A 23,170-nucleotide genomic window follows, 5' to 3' on the forward strand; every position below is an offset into this window, starting at 1 on the left:
AACATATAATACTCTGCTCTGCTTTACTCTATTGTACTCTACCCTACTATATTATATACCCCACACCTCTCTCTCTCTCTCTCTCTCTCTGCTTGTCTTTCTCTCACCGCTCACCTCCCGAACCCTTTTCTTTACACGCAAACACACACGCGCACACACGCGCGCACACACACACACACACACACACACACACACACACACACATAAATGCACGCATGCACACACACGCACGCCCGCTTATGAAAATACTGTTCATGAAACCACTAAACTTCCTAATCTGAACCTTTTCTTCTCTGCCTAATGAACTAGGCACGCTCTGAAGGGACGTGGGGCTGCAGGCGGTCCCTGAATCGACTCCTGCTCCCCCTGACATTGGGGGGTGCGTTGGGCGTTGTGGACTACCAGGGGGCGTCTCACCAGGGCAGCTCTGATCAGCCTTTCTGCTGGAATATCTCTGCCTAATGGTGAAGTCCAGAGTAGTTTTTTGTCACAAAATAAAACGATTTCCACGGAAAAGGATGAATTATTTTCAAACTTATTTAACGAACTGAGATTTTTCTTTCTCTGAGTTTAACGAGTAACATTTGCATGGAAAATATTGAGTGATTTTCCTTTTCTGTGTGTATTTGGAAGGACGTTATTTATTGAGTGGTGTAGAGACAACTAGATGAAGGGGCGAGTCCTTTCCCAGTACGAAGCTTTTATCTTCCAGTGCGAAGTGCAGTGGGAGCCCACTGGGAGAAGCGCGTTCACGCATGCAGCGGCGCGCCTCGGAGCGGACGGCGCGTCACGGGGGGGCTGGTCGGTGACACGGGCTGGCACCGGGAGTTAATGAATCCGAGAGTAAGTAGCGGAATGTACCGGTCTGTGATCTTCGACGCTGCCGGCTAGCACCTTGCTCACCGCTGCCATGGTACGTCTTACAGACGGAGCAGTAGTGACACCTCGGCGCTTTAGAGCAAACGATTCTTTGGATGGTTCTTCTTATTAGCGGACTCTAGTCATCCGGACCCGGGAGGGGACCACAGGACGGACGGACATGGAGAAGGGGGTCCGAGGGAAGCCGGGAGCGCGTCGGGAGAAGAGCTCTAAGAACGGGAAGCTGTTCCGGAGGAGGTCGTTCCGGTTCGTCGGGGGCTTCATGAACAAGATCATGAGAACTTTGGGAACTTTATCGCACTTTGGAGGAGACATGGACGACGGGAGGCGGGAGACGGAGGATGATGACGGGGGGTTCCGGGACGGGACCCCCTGCACCCTCCTGGCCAACTCCGGGAAGATGTTGAGGGAGGAGGACCCAGCGGGGGGGCCGGGGGACCAGCTCCTCAAGAAGACCGGCACCACCACCACGACCGCCACCTCGGGGTCCCACCGGTCCTCGGGGCGGGAGAAGCTGTTCTGGTACTACGGGGACCAGACACCCGGGGTCCTGGGGCTGAAGAACCACGGGAACACCTGCTTCATGAACGCCGTCGTCCAGTGCCTGAGCAACACCGACCTGCTGGCCGAGTACCTGGGCCTGGAGCGGTACAAGACGGACCTGGTTCCTGGGGGGCTGGGGGAAGGGCCGGGGGGTCAGGAGGGGACCAGGACCGGGGAGGTGACTGAGCACCTGGCGCTGCTGGTCCGCGCGCTCTGGACCCTCGACTACACCCCGCAGCTGTCCGTGGGCTTCAAGGTGGGTCTGGTGGGTCTGGAAGGTCTGGAGGGTCTGGTGGGTCTGGAGGGTCTGGGGGGTCTGAAGGGTCTGGGGGGTCTGAAGGGTCTGAAGGGTCTGAAGGGTCTGAAGGGTCTGAAGGGTCTGAAGGGTCTGGTGGATCTGAAGGGTCTGGTGGGTCTGACGGGTCAGGTCGGTGGGTGGGACGGGGTCTCGATCAGAAACAATCTGACGGTGTTTAGTTCAGAGGTTCATATCTCGCTGCGTAAAGACGTGCGCCCTTCACTGGTTATTAATTAATCTTTTTTATTTTTTTTTGTCATACAAGTGGCTCACAAAAAACCTTCTTAAAGTGATCTTCTCTTATTGTCTCTTTCATCACAACTGCTGACAAATAGTTTTGCGTTGCGTTTTGTGTCCCGGACAGAGTGTTTTTGTAATATCTCCACATGCAAGACTGAACTATCCGCTTTCTTCGGAAATATGTTGTGGTTGTAAAAAAATCTACTTTCACAGCCATGAAACTGAACCGCACATGAGAGTTTCTGTGTGTGTGTGTGTGTGTGTGTGTGTGTGTGTGTGTGTGTGTGTGTGTGTGTGTGTGTGTGTGTGTGTGTGTGTGTGTGTGTGTGTGTGTGTGTGTGTGTGTGCCAGCCAACACGCACACACAGAAGACATGACAAATGAATGATATACGGTATTATTATATGTATTCATATAAGTGGATGTTAGTTTGGCTGATCTCAGGTGTGTGGCTGCAGTTCCCAGGTGTAATTGTACTCTTTAGTGTGTAAGTGTATAGCGTCCCGGTCCCTCTAAAGAGCCGGTGTAGCTTGTGCCTAACCCGTGTGTATAATTATGGGGTAACACGAACTGCAGAGCGGACAATAATCCCAGGGTGCTGAGAAAGTGCGATAACGGAAGAATCAGTGCAGGTTGTTTACAACGGGAGGCATGACTCACCCAGAGACCTTAAACTGCACCTCGCTTCACAGGGAAAAACCCTCTCTGTATCAGGGTCTATATCAGGGTCCCCACACCCTCTCTGTATCAGGGTCCCCACACCCTCTCTGTATCAGGGTCTATATCAGGGTCCCCGCACCCTCTCTGTATCAGGGTCCCCAAACCCTCTCTGTATCAGGGTCCCCACACCCTCTCTGTATCAGGGTCCCCACACCCTCTCTGTATCAGGGTCCCCACACCCTCTCTGTATCAGGGTCTATATCAGGGTCCCCACACCCTCTGTATATCAGGGTCCTCTCTATATCAGGGTCCCCTCCCTGTGGCTCTGAAACCCATATGCGGTCCCAGGATATTGCTGGGTTATAAACTAAAGATGAACTGGCATTAAGGCCAGTACCGGTGAGGGTGATAAAATCATCGCTCACGTCTCCACTGGCTTCTCAAAAACATCCATGACCAATATCAATATCACTTCTCCATCACTTAGTGGTGCTGATTAGGCTTCAGGCCTCTGGCTCAGGCCTGTGAATGTATATGTAGTAAAGTACTTTTATGGAGTTTCCCTGTTATGTTGTACTCAAACTCTGTACTGACTGAAGCACATTGAATCAAAAGATGAAGTATTGTGTTGCCGCTGAAGGGAGTAATATGTAATAATGTAATTCATCTGTACAGCGGTGGTTTCAGAGACAGGTAGTTTATACCTTCTGAGACGAGGAGGTAATATGTTTTCACCCACCTTGCCCGAGGGGTAAAGACCTGCTGCACGGTAGTTGTACTAGTTTGAATCAAGTTTAATGTGCCAACAGAGGCTCCCCCTCTCTCTCCCCCCCTCTCTCTCACCCTCTACCCCCTCTCTCTCTCTCTCTCTCTCTCTCTCTCTCTCTCTCTCTCTCTCTCTCTCTCTCTCTCTCTCTCTCTCTCTCTCTCTCTCTCTCTCTCTCTCCCTCTCTCTCTCTCCCTCTCCCCCCCTCTCTCTCCTACTCTACCCCCTCTCTGTCTCTCTGACTCTCCCCCTTTCTGTCTCTCCCCCCTCTCTGTCTCTGTCTCTTTCCACTCTCTATCCCCCCCTCTCTCTCTTTCTCACCCCAAAACTTTCTTTCTCCCTCCAACTCTCTCTCTTCCGGTCTCTCTGTTTCTCTCCCCTCTCTCTGTTCATCTCCTCGCTTCTCTCTCCCCCTCTCTGTCTCCATCCTAACTTTCTTCTTCTCTTTTCTCTCCCTCTCTCTTTCTACTTATTCTTTATATACATGTCTCTATTTTCTCTTCCTCTCTCTTTCTACTTATTCTTTACCTATGACTATATTTTCTCTCCCTCTCTCTTTTTATGTATTCTATCTATGACTCTATTTTCTCTCCCTCTCTCTTTTTATTTGTTCTTTATCTGTGACTCTATTTTCTCTCCACCCTCTCTACTCCATCCCGACTCCCTCCCTCTCTCGCTCTCCCCCTCCACTTTCTTTCTCCAAGCAACCCACCCGCCTCTCGTCTTCTCTCCCTCCCAGCCCTCCTCTCTCTCCGTCCCACCTCACCTCTCCCTCCCCATACCTCTCTCCCCCTCTCCCCCCTACCTCTCTCCCCCTCTCCCCCCCTACCTCTCTCCCTCCCCTCCCTTCCTACCTCACTCCCCCCCCACCTCTCTCCCCTCCTCCCTCCCTACCTCACTCCCCCCCTCCCATCCCTACCTCACTCCCCTCCTCCCTCCCTACCTCTCTCTCCCCCTCCCTCCCTACCTCTCTCCGCCCTAGCCTTTTGAACCAAGATGGCGGCTGCTTGATAAGGCGTAGAGCAGCAGGGAACAAAGCAGAGAGCTGCTATCCAGGACACCTGGCCCGCTGCCACATTCTGGAGCACCTGGTGTGTGTGTGTGTGTGCGTGTGTGTGTGTGTGCGTGCGTGCGTGCGTGCGTGCGTGCGTGTGTGCGTGCGTGCGTGCGTGCGTGCGTGCGTGCGTGCGTGCGTGCGTGCGTGCGTGCGTGCGTGCGTGCGTGTGTTTGTGGTTATTAAGTATGACAAAGCGTTATTCTCCAGCTCTCGCTGCTGGTTTATCTGCTGTGTCAACATGTCTTCCGCTGAGGTCCCATGTGACGCACATCGCTGTGGAAACGCCGGGAGGTTCCGGGCTCTCCTCTCTCACCTTCTCCTCTGTCTCCTCCCACCTAACGGCCGCTTTACTCATTTAGCCGACGCCTTATCCTTAATGATTATTCAAAGGCAGCGTAGTGATTGAGGTGCAGGTAGGATGAGGGGGTGAGGGTGCATCCTGCTCTGGGACGGCGTTTGCGGTCGATACCCAGTACTGTGTGTGTGTGTGTGTGTGTGTGTGTGTGTGTGTGTGTGTGTGTGTGTGTGTGTGTGTGTCTGTGTGTCTGTGTGTGTGTTTGTGTGTCCCCTCTCTCTGTCTCTCCCCCCCTCCCCCTTCTGTCTCTCCCCTACTGCCTCTCTACCCCGTCTCTCTCCCCTCTCTGTCTATTCCCCCCTGTGTGTGTGTGTGTGTGTGTGTGTGTGTGTGTGTGTGTGTGTGTGTGTGTGTGTGTGTGTGTGTGTGTGTGTGTGGAGAGATGGAGGGAGGCCTGCAGCTCGAGCAGTAACTCACCAGAGAGAATCCTGGTTTCCATAACAGCAGAGGCCTGAGGAGAGAGAGGGCCGGTCAGAGAGACCAGAGGGAGAGAGTGGGAGGGCGGGGATGAAAGAGAGGGGAGGGAGACAAACAGGGGCCTTGACTTCAGGGTAAGAGAGAGAGAGAGAGAGAGAGAGAGAGAGAGGGAGGCCTTGACTTATCCAGGAATGTACCCCCTACCTCTCCAGTAGTTCATCGGTTTGAAGAGAAGTAGAACCAACATAAAGTCCACAGCCTAGCAGAAGTTTTGCTATTCAGTTATTAGAAGACACTTCTGTCCTCAGAGTCTCATTATTGTAGACCATGAAGTAGGAGGCAGGATTAGGGCCGCTCTGTTCCAGGACCTCTCCAGGTTAGGCTGTGAACGTTGGCGTTCGAGCCCACAGCCTCTGGGCAAGGAGCCAAACCCCCCCACCACGACGCTCTTGCTCCATCACAGGTATGTTAGGACGCAGGCAGTACCTTCCTGTGATTGGCCCACGGTGTTTAACCCTGGTTTAGTAATTGGTTATTGTTGTAACCAAGTGATGCTGCTGTGGTTAGAGGGGCCCTTCTCCAAGGTGCCTTTATCCCCAGCATGTGTCAATATCTCACCGAGCCCCCATTGGTTTGTACTGGTTACCCGATACCCCACTGGTTTGTAGTGGTTACCCGATACCCTACTGGTTTGTAAGTGTTACCCCATACCCCATTGGTTTGTAATGGTAGCACCATACCCTACTGGTTTGTACTGGTTACCTTATACCCTATTGGGTTGTACTGGTTACCCCATACCCTACTGGTTTGTACTGGTTACCCCGTACCACACTGGTTTGTACTGGTTACCCAATACCCTACTGGTTTCTAACGGTTACCCCATACCCAACTGGTTTGTACTGGTTACCCCATACCCTACTGGTTTGTACGGGTTACCCCATACCCTACTGGTTTGAACTGGTTACCTGATAACCTACGGGTTCGTACTGGTTACCCCATAACTGACTGGTTTGCACTGGTTACCCCATCAGACAGCCTGAGGAGCCGTAGAGGAATGGATTTCTGACCCGTCTGGTCTTCATAGTTTAGTCTATTAGTGATCCACGTCTGGCCTGGGCAGACCTCTCCAAGTGATCCCTTATATTACTACGCATGTCCGACAAGCAGCCAAGAATATGTTAAAAAAAGTGTGCATTCCTGAAACTATAAACATTAAATATTCAGTGGTTTTTAATTGACACCTTTCTGCACAGTTCCCCAGATCAAAGTATCTCATCCCTTTAATCACAAGCAGAGTCTCATAGTCAGGACATCACAGGGGAGGGGACATGCAACACTGGTCTGTTCTCTGACCCCGTTAGGCCTCCTGGCCCCCCCGCCCCTCCCCCCCCTCTCGCGGACGTGTTCCCAGACTGGGCAGCTGGTGATCCGTCGACATCCAGTATATTCCTAATGTGTGTTTAGCAGCGGCCAAGTCGCATACGGACAGCCCTCGAGTAGCGCTTCCTCGAGTAGCGCTATAAATGGACAGATCCTCAAGGTTCGGTCGTGTGTCAACGTGCACCTGCTCACTCTCACATACGGGCGAGCAGAGTTCTGGGTGAGCGTGTCTACGTCAGGACGTTGGTTCAGGGTTCTGGGTGAAGGTGTCTGCGTTAGGGCGGTGTTTCAGAGTTCTGTGTGAAGGTGTTTGCTTCAGAGCAGTGGTTCTGGGTTCTGGGTGCAGGTGTTTGCGTTATTGCGGTGGTTCTGGGTGAAGGTGTCTGCATTAGGGCGATGGTTCTGTGTGAAGGTGTCTGCGTTAGGGCGGTGGTCCTGATTTCTGGGTGAAGGTGTCTGAGTCAGGGCGGTGGTTCTGGGTGAAGGGTGAAGGTGTCTGCGTTAGGGCGGTGGTTCTGGGTGAAGGTGTCTGCGTCAAGGCGGTGGTTCTGGGTGAAGGTGAATGAGTTAGGGCGGTGGTTCTGGGTGAAGGTGTCTGCGTTAGGGCGGTGGTTCTGGTTGAAGGTGTCTGCGTTAGGGCGGTGGTTCTGGGTGAAGGTGTCTGCGTTAGGGCGGTGGTTCTGGGTGAAGGTGTCTGCGTTAGGGCAGTGGTCCTGATGTCTGGGGCAGAGCAACAGGGCAGTGAGTGGGGAGGGGGGCGTAGGAGAGCTGTTCTTTATGGGATCTGACCGCAGCGTTCTGCGGTGTGTTTACACGCCACCGTGAAGCTCAGGGACTGAGAGGATGTGTCATGGCCCTGACTCACGCGGTGTGATGGAAAGGCTCAGCAGGGAAAGTGGCAAGCACCGACAATCACTAGGTTAACCCAGTCCCTGTCTACAACACAGATAGCTAGGATATGATGCTACACCATGCTAAGTACTGTTTTTAGGTGTCAGGATATACAACATACAATACGTTTGTAAGAGGGGAGTGGGGGGGTATGGGGGGAGGCTATGCCTTGTGTCTCGTTCTGCAAACATCGTACAACGGGGAACTAAGCTCTCATTTGGCTTCAGAAGTGAATACTCTGGCCTCCAGTTCAACACTCCTTCATTCTCCACCTCTCACATTCTGTGAGATGTGTCTCTGCTCTCTCCTGCTGGCCCGGGTCCATGTTGGCCAGACCTACTGGCGTACAGCGTATAAACTAACCAAGTTGTTCATTACGTCGCCGTCCCCATCTGGGGAACACATAACTCCAGCCCCAGCACACACACACATCCTGGGTGAGATCGATAAGTTATGTGCAGCCCTCACCGACTAATCAGAAGAGCTTCAAAGACTCTCAAGCATCCATTACCTCAGAGACAATTGGTGCCTTGGAGTTTGGCTGGCTGTTATCGTCATCACTGCTGCTGGAAGTACAGGTTGACCGCTTCACATGGGGTTGTGTGGGGTGGGGGAGGTGGTTGTAGGGGGGTTGAGGGTGAAGGGGTGGAGGTGGTGGAGGTGGTTGGGGTGTATGAATTGTTGTGTAGTGGTGTTGGTGGTGTAGGGGTGGATCTGGCAGTGTTGTGGTGGTGTAGGTGGTGGGGTAGGGGTGAAGGTGGTGGGGTGGTGAAGGGGTTAGGCTGGTGGTGGAGGTGAAGAGGTCAAGGTGGTGGTCTAGGGGTGTAGCTGAGGAGGGGTAGTGTATGGGTGGAGTTGGTGGTGTGTGCTGTGTGCAGTGTGCTTGAAAGCCGTTCCTAAGCAGCCCAAGCTTAATAACTTAGGTGTTATATGTTGATTCAGATAAATGGGTCTAAGTTACAGTCTATGGCCGCCTGGTTTCATGTTTAATTGTTGTATTGGCTACAGCCGGGGAAATGGCAGATATCAATATTGATACTCAATAAAAAAGAGCAAAAGTCATAATGACATAATGACGAAAATAAATAATTTGATTATTCTTCTGAAATATTTAAGGGATGAGCGGGCAGATCTCAGTGGAGGAATGCTCTGCATATGTGAAGATCGCTTTAATTCCACCGCTTGCTGTGGCTCCAAATTGAGGTTTTAGGAAAAAGGAAAAAAGCTAAAACAACAAAAATAAATAACAATGGATCCCGCTGAATAAAAATAGAGTTCTTGTGTTTGGACAACATTGGATTGTTGTGAGTGGTTGTGTGTTGTGTGTGATTGTATGTTCTCACTCAGTCCTCTACCAAGAACATTGATGAGCAATACAAATCACAACAATTGTGTTAGCCTAAAACATCCTCAATGTGTTCTGTAGTGGTTCTAAATGTTGTGCTACGTTACTGAGTGAGTGGGCCGTAGGCTGCTGGAGCAGGGGCAAGTAAAGAACGTGTGCTGCCACCTTGTCATCACGCCCATGTTAGTCAGAGCTGTTTCATGGTGCAGTCAACAGTCAATGTAGAAAAAATAGATTGTGTCAATTTATCGATGTCCAAGTGTAAAAAAAGTGATGTAGGATTTATTTTCTATTTTTAACATTCCCACCCTGGTAGTTAAGTTTGTGAGTAATTTTCGGCTCAAGGTGTTTATCACATCATTGACAACTTTGCTTTTCAGGATTTATGAAGCAGACTTATTCAAGATAACGTTTTGCACTTTCGTTTCAACATCAGAAAGGAAATGGATCAAGTCCTTTCTTTGATGCCACAGCCCTCTGTCTCTGAACTCTAACAGTCATCCTTTCTGCATTTTAAGCAGACTTAACAGCCCAACGTGCATTTAAATCAAGCTCCCAGTCAATATACCAGGAGAATAAAGTGTTGTAAACGGGTTGACATGTCCCCATCAGAGGACGTCCCCGATCTGAAGGTCTCCAGTGCCGAAGTCTCCTAAGTGCTGGTGATTCACACAGCTTGGATATGTAGATATATCAGCCCGCATTTTAAGGCGTCTGCAGCCTCACCTCTAGGTACACCTGAGAACAGCCCAAACTGTAGGTGTACCTGAACCTCACCTGAGAACAGCCTCACCTGGGAACAGCTTCACCTGTAGGTCACCTGAGAACAGTCTCACCAGAGGTGTACCTAAGAACAGCCTCACCTGTAGGTACACCTGAGAACAGCCTCACCTGAGAACAGCCTAACCTGTAGGCATAGGCGTCGATTACGGGGGGGACATGTCCCCCCCACTATTTGAAATACGAATTTTGTCCCCACCAGTTTTAAAAATGTGCAAACCAATTGCGACTGAAAAAATCCCCACATACTCAACCGAAATCGTCGAGCCTAAAATCATGCGATAGGCTCGCTCGAAGACATCATTTATTAGATAGGCCTACCTAATAAACCGTTGGAACACACAAGACCGGAACCCATAGCAACGCCGGTAAACAAACCCCGACTCCCGAGAAGCCCAATCCCTATGAGCTCCCCGCGCTACGGCCATCCGGAGGCACACAGAGCTTTTGGCCGTGATATTATACATACAATTATATTATATTATATTATATACTATTATATATAGAGCTCCGAGAGTCGCAAACGGCAACAATCACTTTCTCCTCCATGCTGCAGTACACCCCGGACTGCACTGCGCTGAGTTTGACGGTTGAACGCTGATTGGCTGTTACGTTACACATGTCACTCAGTGGCCACGCTGTTGAACGCTGATTGGCTGTCATCACGCGAAATTCGTGTCAAAGTTGAAATTTGTCGCGCCACAAATCCTCGTGAACGCGCTCGCCTGTGCACGGCAAAAGTGTGGCGCGACAAATCAAAAAAATTCGCCCGATACGCGTCTATACGTTCACTTTGTATGGGATCTTGTCTTCCCGTTGCGTTTGGTGTGAACGCACTGGAGAAGTTTCAAGACAGACAGCCAAAATTGACATTTTTATTCAGAAAATAGCCGGTCCTTTTGCTTCCTATAAAAAGCATGTTTGTGACACTGGATATCGATATGGATACGTCATCTAGCCTGCATGTGGAGGGCCACATAAGGTAAGAAATTGGTTTACGTAAACTTTGCTGCTGGTTCTGTTTGCTCGTGAATCGTGATGACCTGGCCAAAGGTTGGTCCTGAGCGATTGTGATCTGATTCTGGTTGGTGTTCCAGTTAGTATGCATTGTATATATAGATTGCAGCTAGTAGCAGCTACACACGGTGCGATTGCTATGCCAATGTGGTTATAGTTGGTTTTGTCTGAGGTGTACCTGTCCTGAGCCTCACCTCAGAACTGCCACACCTGAGAACAGCCTCACCTGTAGGTCACCTGAGAACAGTGTCAACTGAGGCCACAGTAGGTGTAGCTGAGCCTCACCTGTACATACACCTGAGCAGGGTAAGCCCTCTGGGTTCACTGTGAGTCAGGGGGCTAACAGCGTCTGCAGAAGGACCTGATGTTAATTAGGGTCACTTCAACGTCCTTCCCTTCATCACTACCTCCACCTCAGCACCTCCACACACACATCATCACAGCACTCTGCGGTCGCCGTAGCAACCCAGAAGGGGGCTCCTGTTCTTACCTGTCCCCCTCATGGCCCGTGTGTGTGTGTGTGTGTGTGTGTGTGTGTGTGTGTGTGTGTGTGTGTGTGTGTGTGTGTGTGTGTGTGTGTGTGTGTGTGTGTGTGTGTGTGTGTGTGTGTGTGTGTGTGTGTGTGTGTGTGTGTGTGTGTGTGTGTGCAGAGTTCTTCAGGGAAAGTAATCGAATCCAAAGGAATAGCTTTAAAGAGACTTTATTTAGTATAAAGTATTTTCAGTATGGTAAACTGATACTCTGAAGCAAAGAGAGATTGAAGATGTATTCTAAACACGTGCTGAGCGACTCCTAGCTGATCAAAAACATAACCCATCTATGTCTGGAGCTGCCGAGAAGTTTCTGAAGTCAATGTGGGTCTGTAGGCTGTTAGGGTCTGATCAGCGCGGTCCGGAAGTAGTAGGGGGGAGCCGATGTGAGATAATCTTCGGTATTTTCTCGCCTGGTCTGTGATGCTGCCTTCTGTGGCTAAAGTATTTATTACAGTCTTCAGTAAGGTCTTGCTCCCCTTGTGGCTATGTATGGTATTTACGGCTTATGTGTTTGGTCCTGCATCATTCAATGGGTCTATGTGTGGGTAGCTTAGATTCTTAAAATACGTAACATGTGTTAGGTGTGTGTGTGTGTGTGTGTGTGCAGCAGCATCTACAGCCAGTGAGGCTTTTAAAATAAAGGAATAGGAAGAAGAGCTTTCAGCCATCGGCCTTTAAAGCCTAATTATGTGGAATTAGGAACCGGATTTGAAATAATAGGCTGCACTTAGAAAATATACAAACTGTCTGTTCAAATAAAAGCAGCCTTGTGTAAGTGTTACCCATCTGTGGTCACTCGGTTTAAGTGTTGCATGGCAGTCCTAAGAAGTGCAGTCCAATAAGACTTGACAGGACAGGTTGGATTTGTAGTAAGGAGGAGACAAGGGGTCCTTCCTCTAAATTAAATTACCATTCAAATTTAAACAATCTGTCACTAAACCCTCAAAGCAGATCTGCTGTTGAGCACGCAACACACTAGACCATTACCGTCCAAGTGGGGTCACTCATGCAGAGTGTGATCCTCTCCCTGGTAAACTCATTAGAAAGGTTCTGCATTTGCATAAAACAATCCATCTATCTATTTTTTAATCCCAATGTATCTGACCCAAACCTCAATTTAAGGCGCTTATCCAGACTCAGTTTCAGTATGGCGCTGGGGGGGTTATGGTTCAGTAGGGTTTCAATCCTAAAGAAACTTTTTTCTTTAGGATTTATTATAAACAGCATGGACAACTAGTGCCCGCTTGATAACATACAATAGTATTTTAAACACACTGTGTTTGTGTTGTTTGTTTAAGCAGCCTCAGCTGGCCCCAGTCGGATTAGATTCTGGTGAACTGGACCCCTACGTGCTCCCAGTCCACCATGTAGGGGTACCAGTATGACCCTCCACCCCCTCTGCTCCTCCCAGTTCACCATGTAGGGGTACCAGTATCTGACCCTCCACCCTCTGCTCCTCCCAGTCCACCATGTAGGGGCACCAGTGTCTGACCCTCCACCCTCTGCTCTCCCCAGTCCACCGTGTCCAAGCACGGCTCCCAGTTCCGGGGGAACTCTCAGCACGACGCCCTGGAGTTCCTGCTCTGGCTGCTGGACCGCGTGCATGAGGATGTCCACCTGCCACCCTACAGCAACAACAACAACAGCCTCCAGGCCCCGCCCACGGTAAACATAACAACAGCCTCCAGGCCCCGCCCACGGTAAACATAACAACAGCCTCCAGGCCCCGCCCACGGTAAACATAACAACAGCCTCCAGGCCCCGCCCACGGTAAACATAACAACAGCCTCCAGGCCCCGCCCACGGTAAACATAACAACAGCCTCCAGGCCCCGCCCACGGTAAACATAACAACAGCCTCCAGGCCCCGCCCACGGTAAACAACAACAACAGCCCTCAGGCCCCGCCCAAGGTAAACAACAACAACAGCCCTCAGGCCCCGCCCAAGGTAAACAACCACAACAGCCCTCAGGCGCCTCCCACAGTTGGGTCATGAACCCCTACTCTGCAGGTGCTGCAGTCAGGTCAGACCACGCTGAGGGAGGAGGAGGAGGAGGAGGAAGGCTGCTTTAAAAAGCCCAGCACGTCCTGCCTCAGCCAGCCAGCCCCTGCCCCCCCTCCCCCTCCCTCAGAGGGAGAGGATCCCGGGGGTCTCGGCTCCTCGCCTTGTTGTTCGGCTCGGATTTGCTGAGTCATTGAACACAGGACAACCACGACTAGTGGAGAGAGGGACCCCCCCCCCCACACTACACACACATGCACACACACACATAAAAAAACAGACACACCCGCTCCCATACACACACAAAAACACACGCACAAAACCAGACACTCACCCAGTACACAGTCAGACACACAGTGAGAACAAACACACACAGGGTCTCGGTAATTTGCAGGAACGTGAGTCTGTCTTCTAATTCAGAGCAGCAGTGGTGTGGTTTAGCAAACACACACACACACACACACACGCTGAGTCATTGAACACAGGACAACCAGAACTAGTGGAGAGAAGAACACCCCCCCCCCCCAAACACACAAAAACAAAAACACACATTATCATCTACAAAACGGCTTTGGGTTTCACACATTTTGTTTGAGTTCTCCTTTAGTTCTGTTGATCAGTGGGAGATATCTCTCTTAATTAATAATCTGTGTCTGTCTCTGCTTGCTCTTCCTCCCTCTCCATGAATGTGTCTCTTTGTACGGCGGAGAAAGAGAGGTTGTTTGTGCCCTGAGAGGAAGAGGGGAGAGGGAAGGCTAGCCAGAAAAGGGAGAAAAAGGTAGATTGTAGGGAGAGAAGGAGCGTGAGATGAGGAGAGATGGAGGGAAGGAAAGCAAGCAAGAGAGAGATGGAGAGAGTGGAAGTGAAAGGAGAGAGAGAGAGAGAGAGTTTTGGGCATCAGTCAGGAGGGGAATGAGTTGGCGGTAAACAACACAGAGAGAGAGAGAGAGAGAGAGAGAGGGAGAGAGAGAGCGAGAGAGAGAGAGAGAGACAGAAGAATGGGAGAGAGAGGAATGGGAGAGCGAGAGAGAGAAGGTTGTCACCTTTCCTTATTTCCCGGGGACGAGACGACCACCAAGTGACAACATGAACCTAACTTCACGGTGTTGTTGTTTCTGAGTTCTCTCTGTTTTACCTCTCTGAGCTGAAATGCGTCTTCAAAGGAGGAGGAAGATAAGTGGACTTTAGATGAAGAACCCATGTATTGTGAGCAAACAGACGAAAAAGAACAACAAGGAGGCTAGGAGGGACTGTGGGTGTGTGTGTGTGTGTGTGTGGATGTCATTGACTGAGTTTGAAACGTGTTAATGGTTCAATTGGAGGACAGCAATGACATCACTGGCCAGCAGCCAATAGCAGCAGCTGTCTCATTGGCGAGGCGGACGTAGTATCATTTCCTTCCTGTGACGCCGGCCGCCGCCAGCTGTCCTCTCCCGGGTCCTCAGTGGGCTTTCATTGGTCAGAGCAGAGTGGATGTAGAGAGAACGTGTCATGATGTTTTATTCTATTTAAAGATTCAGGATTGTGAGCTTCCTGATTAAATCCTTATGAATAACTATTTCTGTGTGTTCTGAAAGTACGCTTCCATCATGCTTTCAAAAACAGGTCAGATATTCGTGACATGCTTTTGAAAGCAGAAGACAGACGGAATCATTCGCTACAAACTATAAAGCGTTAAAAAATGTATCCAAGGACCAATCAGCACTTGGGCGATGTGAATATCAGGATGGCTAAAGAACCCAGAACCTTTCAGCGGGTGGTTAGGAACGTCTTCCTGATCAATACAGGCGACAGGATGAGCCTGTGTGTGTCTTTAAGGGAAGACAAGACTGAATGAGATGAGTTGAGGCAGCTGAATTCTGTTACATGGTGTTCTGCTCTCGGGTTCGGGAAGGCGCTGGACAGGTAATAATAAACAGGACTGAAACATAAAGCTAGTTTTGTTGTTCATTAACTCCATCCCCCAGAATATAATATCAGATAATATAGTGCAGCTGACGACAGGCTGTGCGGGGAAACAACTTCTATTGATCTCTGAGGAGGACATTAAGGCTGGCAGCACATAAAGAATGGATATGTTCACACCATGAAGGTGTGTGTGTGTGTGTGTGTGTGTGTGTGTGTGTGTGTGTGTGTGTGTGTGTGTGTGTGTGTGTGTGTGTGTGTGTGTGTGTGTGTGTGTGTGTGTGTGTGTGGTGTGTCTGTGTAGTGTGTGTGTCGGTGTAGTGTGTGTGTCTGTTCAGTTTAGTGTGTGTGTCAGTGTAGTGTGTGTGTCCGTGTTAGGGTGTGTGTGTTTGTGTGTCCGTGTGTACTCTTTCTATGTGTGTGTGTTTGTTTATTTTCATGTGTTTTTGTGTGTATGTTTCAGTGTAGTGTGTGTTTGTGTGTGTGTGTGTGTGTGTGTGTGTGTGTGTTTGTGTCATTGTACTGTTTGTGTGTATATGTCCGTGTGCGTACAGGTATGTCCATGTGTGTGTTTGTGTCAGTGTAGTGTGTGTGTGTGTGTGTGTGTGTGTGTGTGTGTGTGTGTGTGTGTGTGTGTGTGTGTGTGTGTGTGTGTGTGGGGGTGGGTGGGTGGGTGGGTGGGTGGGTGGGTGGGTGGGTGTGTCTTCTGGGCCGGTGTGTCCTGCCAGGCTGGAGCAGCTTCCTGTGGCTCTCAGCCACCAGCTGGGTAAGCAGCTTCCCCGTTGGACGCTTCTCGGCTGACCTCTGACCATGCTCGGTCCTGATTGGCCGAGAGGCTGCCGCCCTTCAGGAGAGACAGAGATGGAATTTTTCTGCCTGTGGATATTTTGAAGACTGAAAAAGTATGTGTGTGTGTATTCATGTGTGTTTGTGGGATTATTACCATATTTGTGTGTGTGTGTGTGTGTGTGTGTGTGTGTGTGTGTGTGTGTGTGTGTGTGTGTGTGTGTGTGTGTGTGTGTGTGTGTGTGTGTGTGTGTGTGCAAATTAATGTAAGAGTAGGAGTGTGTGTGTTTGGTAGTGTGCATGCATGCGTGCGTCTGTATGTATGTATTCAGTGTGTTTTATGCGGGTGATGTTCATTCGTTCACTTGTGGGGTTCTGATTCCAGCCGTCTTGTTTCTGTGAAGCCATCTTTAGTCTCTCTCTGCATGGGGCACAGATGCAATTAATCCCTCATTACAGTGTCTCTGAGGCTCCCGGGTCTCTGAGGAGACGCTTCCATCATACACACCCTCTGCTGCAGTGCTCAGCCAGCACCTGGGCACTTACCTACCGGCTATGGTTATCAACCTACCATCACAGAGATCCCTCCATAATGTACCGTATTAGGCTTTATGTGTGTTCAAGTATTCTTTTGTTTCAGCGAATACGGAGGTATTGCTTCAGTATTTGCTGAAATGGCTAAACACTAAAGTCTTTATCAGGAACCCCAACGGCCGTTTTACACTCTTATTGTATGTGGTACGTCCTGGCACTTAATAGTAGTTCTTAGCATTATCTAGCATCTTATCCTAGCTGTCTCTGTTGTTTACAGGGATGGGTTAACCTAGCAATGGTTAGTGCTTGGCACTTGTTCTATGAACCTGTGCCAAGCTGTTACTGGACCGACAGAGTTGTATTGTTGTTTCTCTTTCCTCTGACAAATGTACTTATTGTCACTCTGGTTAAAAGCGTCTGCTAAATGCCCTGAATGTTAACGTAAATCAGGACTGACGGCTCCGACCTACGAACCCCCTGCGTAAGACGGGGTCTGGAATCAGGGGGGCGGGCGGGAGGAAGTGAGCAGCGTCGGCTCATGATTGGTCCTCCCGGCTGTTCTACTGCCAGTGCGGGGGCCACTCTGCCCCCGGCCGTCGGACGTTCTCCACCCTAAACATACCTCTGGGTGGAGTGGCATCCTGCTGGCGGTCGGACGGTGTTCCTACGTCTGCTGCTGATGGTCGTCATGACGTCTGCTGGTCTTCATGATGTGATGAGGAAAGGTCGCGCTTCACATCTACATGCAACCTGAAGGAGGCGTGTCTAGAAATAAGCGGACCCCATAGCGGAGACTAGGTCGTCCTGAGGCTCAGTGTATTTTGGATCATGTGATGTACGGCTTCTGTGGGCTACGTCAGGTAACGTAGCATTTGGTCTCAACTCCCTCGGGGCTGTGGAGTCAACATTACACAGAAGGAGTCCACACCAACCACATGGGCATGTGGCTCAGGAGGTAGAGCGGGTTGGCTGGTAACCGGAAGGTTGCTAGTTCGAGTCCGGCTCCCCCTAGCTGAGTGCCGAGGTGACCCTGACCGAGACCCCTCACCCTGACTGCTCCTGACGATCTGGCTGTCGCCCTGCGTGGTTGACTCTGCCGTCGGTGTGTGAATGTGTTTATGAATGGCTTTATGTCAGGCAGCATTGTAAAGCGCTTTGAGCAGCAACTGGATAGAAAAGCGCTGTATGAATGCGGTCCATTTACCATATCTTGGTGGCTCAGCATTCATCAGGGTGAGCTTCACCTCCTCCTCCTCCTCCTGCTCCCTCTGTCCTCACCTCCTCCTCCTGCTCCCTCTGTCCTCCCCTCCTCTGTGTTTTTATGTGGTGCTGCTCTCCTCGTCTCGCTCTGATTCAGACGAGCCAGGCTGTTATTATCGAGCCCGGTGTGATTCAGTCTGTCGGCTGCCCTGAAAAGCGTCCTCCTCCTCCTCCTTCTCCTCCTCCTCCTCCTCCTCCTCGTCCTCATCTTTGTCCCTGAGCTCTGGGTCACTGATCCGCTGCTGTGACGTCTCCCTCGTCCTCGCTCCTCCTCATCTTCTTCAGCTCCTCCTCATCTTCTCCAGCTCCTCCTCCTCCTCTCTACCTCCTCTGCTCCGCACCGAACGCTGATCGGTGCGGACCGCTGGGTTTAAATCTTCAGTGGGCCGTCCCACATTGTGGTCCCACCCCCCCACCACGGGCCCTGAAAGGTCTTCTTTACACATCTAGACCACAGAGAGCAGAGAGCAGTGCTCTGTGGGGGGGGGGGGGGGGGGAGCATCTCAAGCCCCATTCAGCATCACTATTAATGGGGCTTCTTTTTATAGAGACTCACTGTGTGGCTGGAGGCAAAGTCTACCATCCATTAACCCCCCCCCCCCACACCTCTCTCTCTCTCTCTCTCTCTCTCTCTCTCTCTCTCTCTCTCTCTCTCTCTCTCTCCCCCTTCCTGTTCTTCGTCTCTCGGCCGCTCACTCTCAGTACAAGCACTCTCACGCTGCTGTGTCTTCATTTAGAACCCTCTTATACACAATGCACCGGAGCGCACACATGCACTCAGAGATTAAAATACCTTCACAAACACACACACACACACACAATGGCACATTCATAATGGCACATATCTACACATTCACACACGCCAGGACCATTGTGGACACACACGCACGCACACACGCACAGCCACTCTTCGTCTGACCCAGTTCCTGGACTGTCCCTGGCCGTGTTGGGGTTGGTCTTCCTCCGGTCTCTGGTCTCGGGCTTCCAGCTTCACCTCCAGTCCCCGTGTCCACCTATCTGCTCCATTATTCACAGCAGGAGCCGTTCCAACCGGCCCCCCATCCCCCATCGCCCCCATCCTCAAACACATCCCAACGAGCACTACGTACGGTATCATCAGACCACAAAGGATGTTTCATTAATCCCAGACCGGACGTTCACCGAGGTAGAACAACAACAGAATGCACGCACTAGATTACCCAGAATTCCACACGCATGCAAGGTGGTTTCAATGTGAGACAGAGAGAGGCTGTAAGTGGCTCGTATATCCGACACTCAACAGAAGGCTCTTGTTTCGACCCCAATGTCCTCCATCTTCTCCGATGGAGCTGCAGCCTCCACCCCTCTCACCTCCATCCAAGCCCCCCCTCCCTCCTCCTAATTACTCCCCCTATCTCCTCCGTTTATCTAAATCCTGGAACTCCATCCCAGCGCTCTGGTGCTCCGGGTGGAGGTCTTCGGAGTGTTCTCCTCCGGCCCACACAGACCTCCAGATGACAGGCTCACCGTAAACGAGCCAGAGTTCAGCGTCTTTCAGGATGAGCTGAGGAGCTCTGTCTCTGTGTGTGTGTGTGTGTGTGTGTGTGTGTGTGTGTGTGTGTGTGTGTGTGTGTGTGTGTGTGTGTGTGTGTGTGTGTGTGTGTGTGTGTGTGTGTGTGTGTGTGTGTGTGTGTGTGTGTGTGTTTGCCCCCAGATGATGGTTCTATATTTGGCTCTGAAAAGCTTCCCCGGCTGGCTTGGATTTCTAGATTTCTCCACAATAAAGGCTGCAGCTGAAATGAAGAAGGCTTCAGGTCGAACCATCGTTTAAACGTCATCCTGCGCCGTACCGCGCCATCGTGTTCATCACTCTGCTTTCGCAGCGGACAGACAGGTTTCTGGGTATTTTTAGTCTTTTTGTTTTCCTGTAAAAGAAAAGGAACAATTTAAAGAAAAATATTAAATTCTAATTAAATCCACAAGCTTGACCAATATTTCACAAACACTAATTTTCCGGTATTTTAACCTGATAAATAAGAAAAACGTTCTCTTCCTCTAGTAATTGATCATTGGCCGATTTTTGAGACACTCAAATAGAGACAAATTTATCAAATGTAACAATGATCTCAACACGGACATGACCCGTGATGAAGACCTGGCTCCAGGAGGAACCTGGAGGAGGACTGAGAGGGGAAGAGCTGACAGCCAACGCTGTCTCCCTCTTCTTTATCTCGTCATGATGTTTCCATCTCACCCGAAGAATTCTTTCTGGTGTCTAAGAGACAGCAGCTTATGTTCCGGTCAGTGTTTTCTGCTCTTCAGAATGACCTGACATTAATAAACGCTGGCTGCAAACCAGCGCTCCGCGTCTCCTCCCAGCAGACCTTCGCTCTCTGGGAGGAACTCTTCACATTACGAACATCTGGATAACCACAACCAAATCGCTACGGTAACGGGTCTGAGGGTGAGGCGCTCAGCGCAGCGAGCTGATAAGAACCAGGGGCCCGTATCCTGGGGCCGCTGAACGTTGCCTCCTTATCTGGACCTGGAGATAGGGCTGGAATGTACCGGAACAAACCGTGACACGGAGGGAGGTGAGAGACGTCAGCGACCGACACGCTGTGGACGGGCTTATCGTCCACCCCCTCAGCGCGGTGAAGGACCCGGAGACACGCAGACGGGGAGCAGGAGAGGGGGGGGGGGGGGGGGGGTCGCCGTGGGAGGGGGGGCTGGTGTTACAGACCCGTCCCCAGACCCTGAGCTCAGAACCAGACCCCTGGAGGCCCTGGAATGTGTGCATCGAGAGTAAATAACACATTCTCTCTCTCTCTCTCTCTGTCTCTCTCTCTCTCTCTCTCTCTGTCTCTCTCTTTCTCTGTTCCTCCCTTTGTACCTTTTCCTCTGTATCTGTTTTGTGTGTCTCACTTTTCCCCACAATTTCTCTCTCTGTTTATTTTCTTTCATACACAGACACAGACACACATACACAGCTTGTAAGTTTATGTATAGGAAATCTGAACCTGATGTTTCAGCAGTTGGTGGAAATCCACCTGTGAAGTTAGAATCATTGACAGGTTAATGCTGCGTTTTCATGGGTCAGCCCCCAGAATTGAAAATGTTTCACATTCTTCAGTTTTCAGCATCAAAATGAATAACCTGACAACCTGACCTATTACAAAGTGAACTCAGGAGGAGACATGGGAGGTCTGGGCACCACGAGCACTGTGTTTTAGATTTTAAAGCCACTAGATGAATTTAATCAAATAATTCTCTAAATCATTTGATGTCATATATTTTATTCCATTCTTTGCGAACGATCCGACTTCACTATTGCAACATATCGTCATGTGTGTTTTGTTTTGCATCCTGCCGTTCCGTCTGACCGTGTGTTTGTGTTTGTCTGTCGGTCTGTCGGTGTGTCTGTCTGTCATCTTCCATCTGCCTGATTTGAGCGCAGCATCAGAGAGACAGACAGACAGACAGGGCTAGAGAGAGAGGCACATACATCCTTTTATGTTCTCTTAATGATCTGCTGAGTGCAGCAATTTTTCGTTGTCTCATCTCATCTATGAGTTTCTTGATCTGGATTATCTAATCTTCCTGTTCTTATCTCACTGATCTCAACTATCTATAGAATATAAAAATATGATTGATTAGCTTCTTTCTGTCTCTACCTGCCCTCATGATAACTTTATATCAGCAGTGTTTTCATGTTCCAGATAGTGTGTTTCTATCGAAATAATTTTTTGTTCCCAAAGCAACTTATTAATTTAATAAATATATGATAAAGTCATCCTTTGTGCCTCGCTAAAGTAAACTCAGCAAAGACAGAAGATCTGCCATCTGTGAGCAGCACCAGGGAGGATTACACAAAGCACAAATCCTCTATCCGCTGTGCTTTCTGTGAGCTTTTGATATTCTATACCGTATTTATAGCACTGATGTATACTTTAACTGCCGCAAAACACTATTGAGGTAATGCACTGAGAACTAAGACCTAGATAGGATATAAATAAAATAATATCAAGGATTCAGTATTTTAGTTTAGGACAATTTTGAAACAGGACTTTAATTTTTAGAGTACATGCTATGTTTTCCAAATAGACACAACGGCCAAGGAGTAGAACTTAAAACACTCTACCTCCGTTACAGAGTAGAACCTAAAACACTCCACTTCTTTCCATGAATTGATTTGGATCTTGTTCTGATGCCGCTGCAGGGCCCTGGTGGACCTGAGGCCGACCCACCTGCCGACCCGACCCAGCCACAGTGTGTCCCGCCCGGGGAGAGCCACAGCTTCGTCCAGGACCACTTCCAGGCCCAGTACAAGTCAGTCTCACACACACGTCCGAAATACACTGGGTGTGGAACACGCGCTGATGGGAAAATATCCATCTGGAGGAGGTTTCACTCGGCCGTTAAACTACAAAGCTGAGCCCTCAATGTTCCACGTGATGTTCTCCACTCGGAGGACGATCACTCCTGTAATGCGGAGTTGTGACAAAGCAGTGTGGTGATTGGACTGACAAGGAGGGACATGATTAGTGGTGGAGACGTATCTGCACAGCAGGAGGCCTAGTGGAGGGCTGCTCTGGCAGTCCACCGGTCGCTGTATTTACCTCTCCACCGCTCCGGAGAAGACTGGCCCAAAATAGATTCTGTGTGTGTGTATGTGTGAGTGACTCTCTCTGTTTGTGTGTGTGTGTGTGTGTGTGTGTGTGTGTGTGTGTGTGTGTGTGTGTGTGTGTGTGTGTGTGTGTGTGTGTGTGTGTGTGTGTGTCTCTCTCTCTCTCTCTCTGTTTGTGTGTGTGTGTTGGGGGGGGGGGGGGTTGTGGAGGTGTGGCTGTGTTTGTGTGTGTGCGTGGGATTGTGTGTTGGTGTGTGTGTGTGTGTGTGTCTCTCTCTCTCTCACTCTGTTTGTGTGTGTGTGTGTGTGTGTGTGTGTGTGTGTGTGTGTGTGTGTGTGTGTGTGTGTGTGTGTGTGTGTGTGTGTGTGTGTGTGTGTGTGTGTGTGTGTGTCTCTCTCTGTTCGTGTGTGTGCGTGTGTGTGTGTGTGGGTTCACTAACAGTGACTCCTGGTGAGGAACATTTCCTACGCAGTTGTTCAGAGCCTGAGGTAGGACTGAGCAGGCGGTAAAGTATCCATCAGTCTGTTTACTGAACACTAACGGTACAGTTGGCTCTCACAGGGATTAAATATGTGGTGGCCGGCCAACGTTTCGCTCTCTTTCCTTTCAGTCTTTTCACAACAACAAGAAGGCGCGACTCCCATCCTCTCACCCGGCTGTGAAGTTCTGTGTGTTCGTATTGCCCAGCCACACGACGGGGAATAACAGAGGCATAAATCATACTAATAATAACGCTGGCTTCCTTTGTGGCGGAGGTTCTTTATTGAGGAGCCGGGCGGTTTATCTTCATATCTCTCCATTTCCTGGTTCTGCGAGCCCAGTGAAGTGGATCGGGTGTATGGGGGCGCAGGCCTCTTAAAACCCAGTGAGCGCGTCCATCCGTCTTCACATGAGCCCTGGAGTTCTGGTGTTTGTA

The 23,170-nt window shown here is 50.1% G+C and overlaps 1 protein-coding gene across 1 annotated transcript; it reads left to right on the plus strand.

The window, feature by feature from the left end:
• Window positions 1-708: 708 nt before the first annotated feature.
• On the plus strand, window positions 709-22,433 carry LOC132473104 (ubiquitin carboxyl-terminal hydrolase 43-like). Its single transcript, XM_060073077.1, has 3 exons — window positions 709-1,678; window positions 12,677-12,826; window positions 21,846-22,433. Exons 1-3 carry the CDS (start codon window positions 1,040-1,042, stop codon window positions 22,059-22,061), a joined length of 1,005 nt encoding a protein of 334 aa, XP_059929060.1. The 5' UTR covers window positions 709-1,039; the 3' UTR covers window positions 22,062-22,433.
• The last annotated feature ends 737 nt before the right edge of the window (window positions 22,434-23,170 follow it).

This window comes from Gadus macrocephalus, chromosome 2 (assembly GCF_031168955.1).
Source record: "Gadus macrocephalus chromosome 2, ASM3116895v1".
NCBI classification, from domain to species: domain Eukaryota; kingdom Metazoa; phylum Chordata; class Actinopteri; order Gadiformes; family Gadidae; genus Gadus; species Gadus macrocephalus.

Excerpts from the sequence above, each read along its gene's own strand:
- LOC132473104 (XM_060073077.1), top strand. The coding sequence starts at position 1,040 with ATGGAGAAGGGGGTCCGAGGGAAGCCGGGAGCGCGTCGGGAGAAGAGC. Across the intron at positions 1,679-12,676 it reads AGCTGTCCGTGGGCTTCAAG|TCCACCGTGTCCAAGCACGG; the intron begins GTGGGTCTGGTG and ends TGCTCTCCCCAG. Across the intron at positions 12,827-21,845 it reads GCCTCCAGGCCCCGCCCACG|GGCCCTGGTGGACCTGAGGC; the intron begins GTAAACATAACA and ends ATGCCGCTGCAG.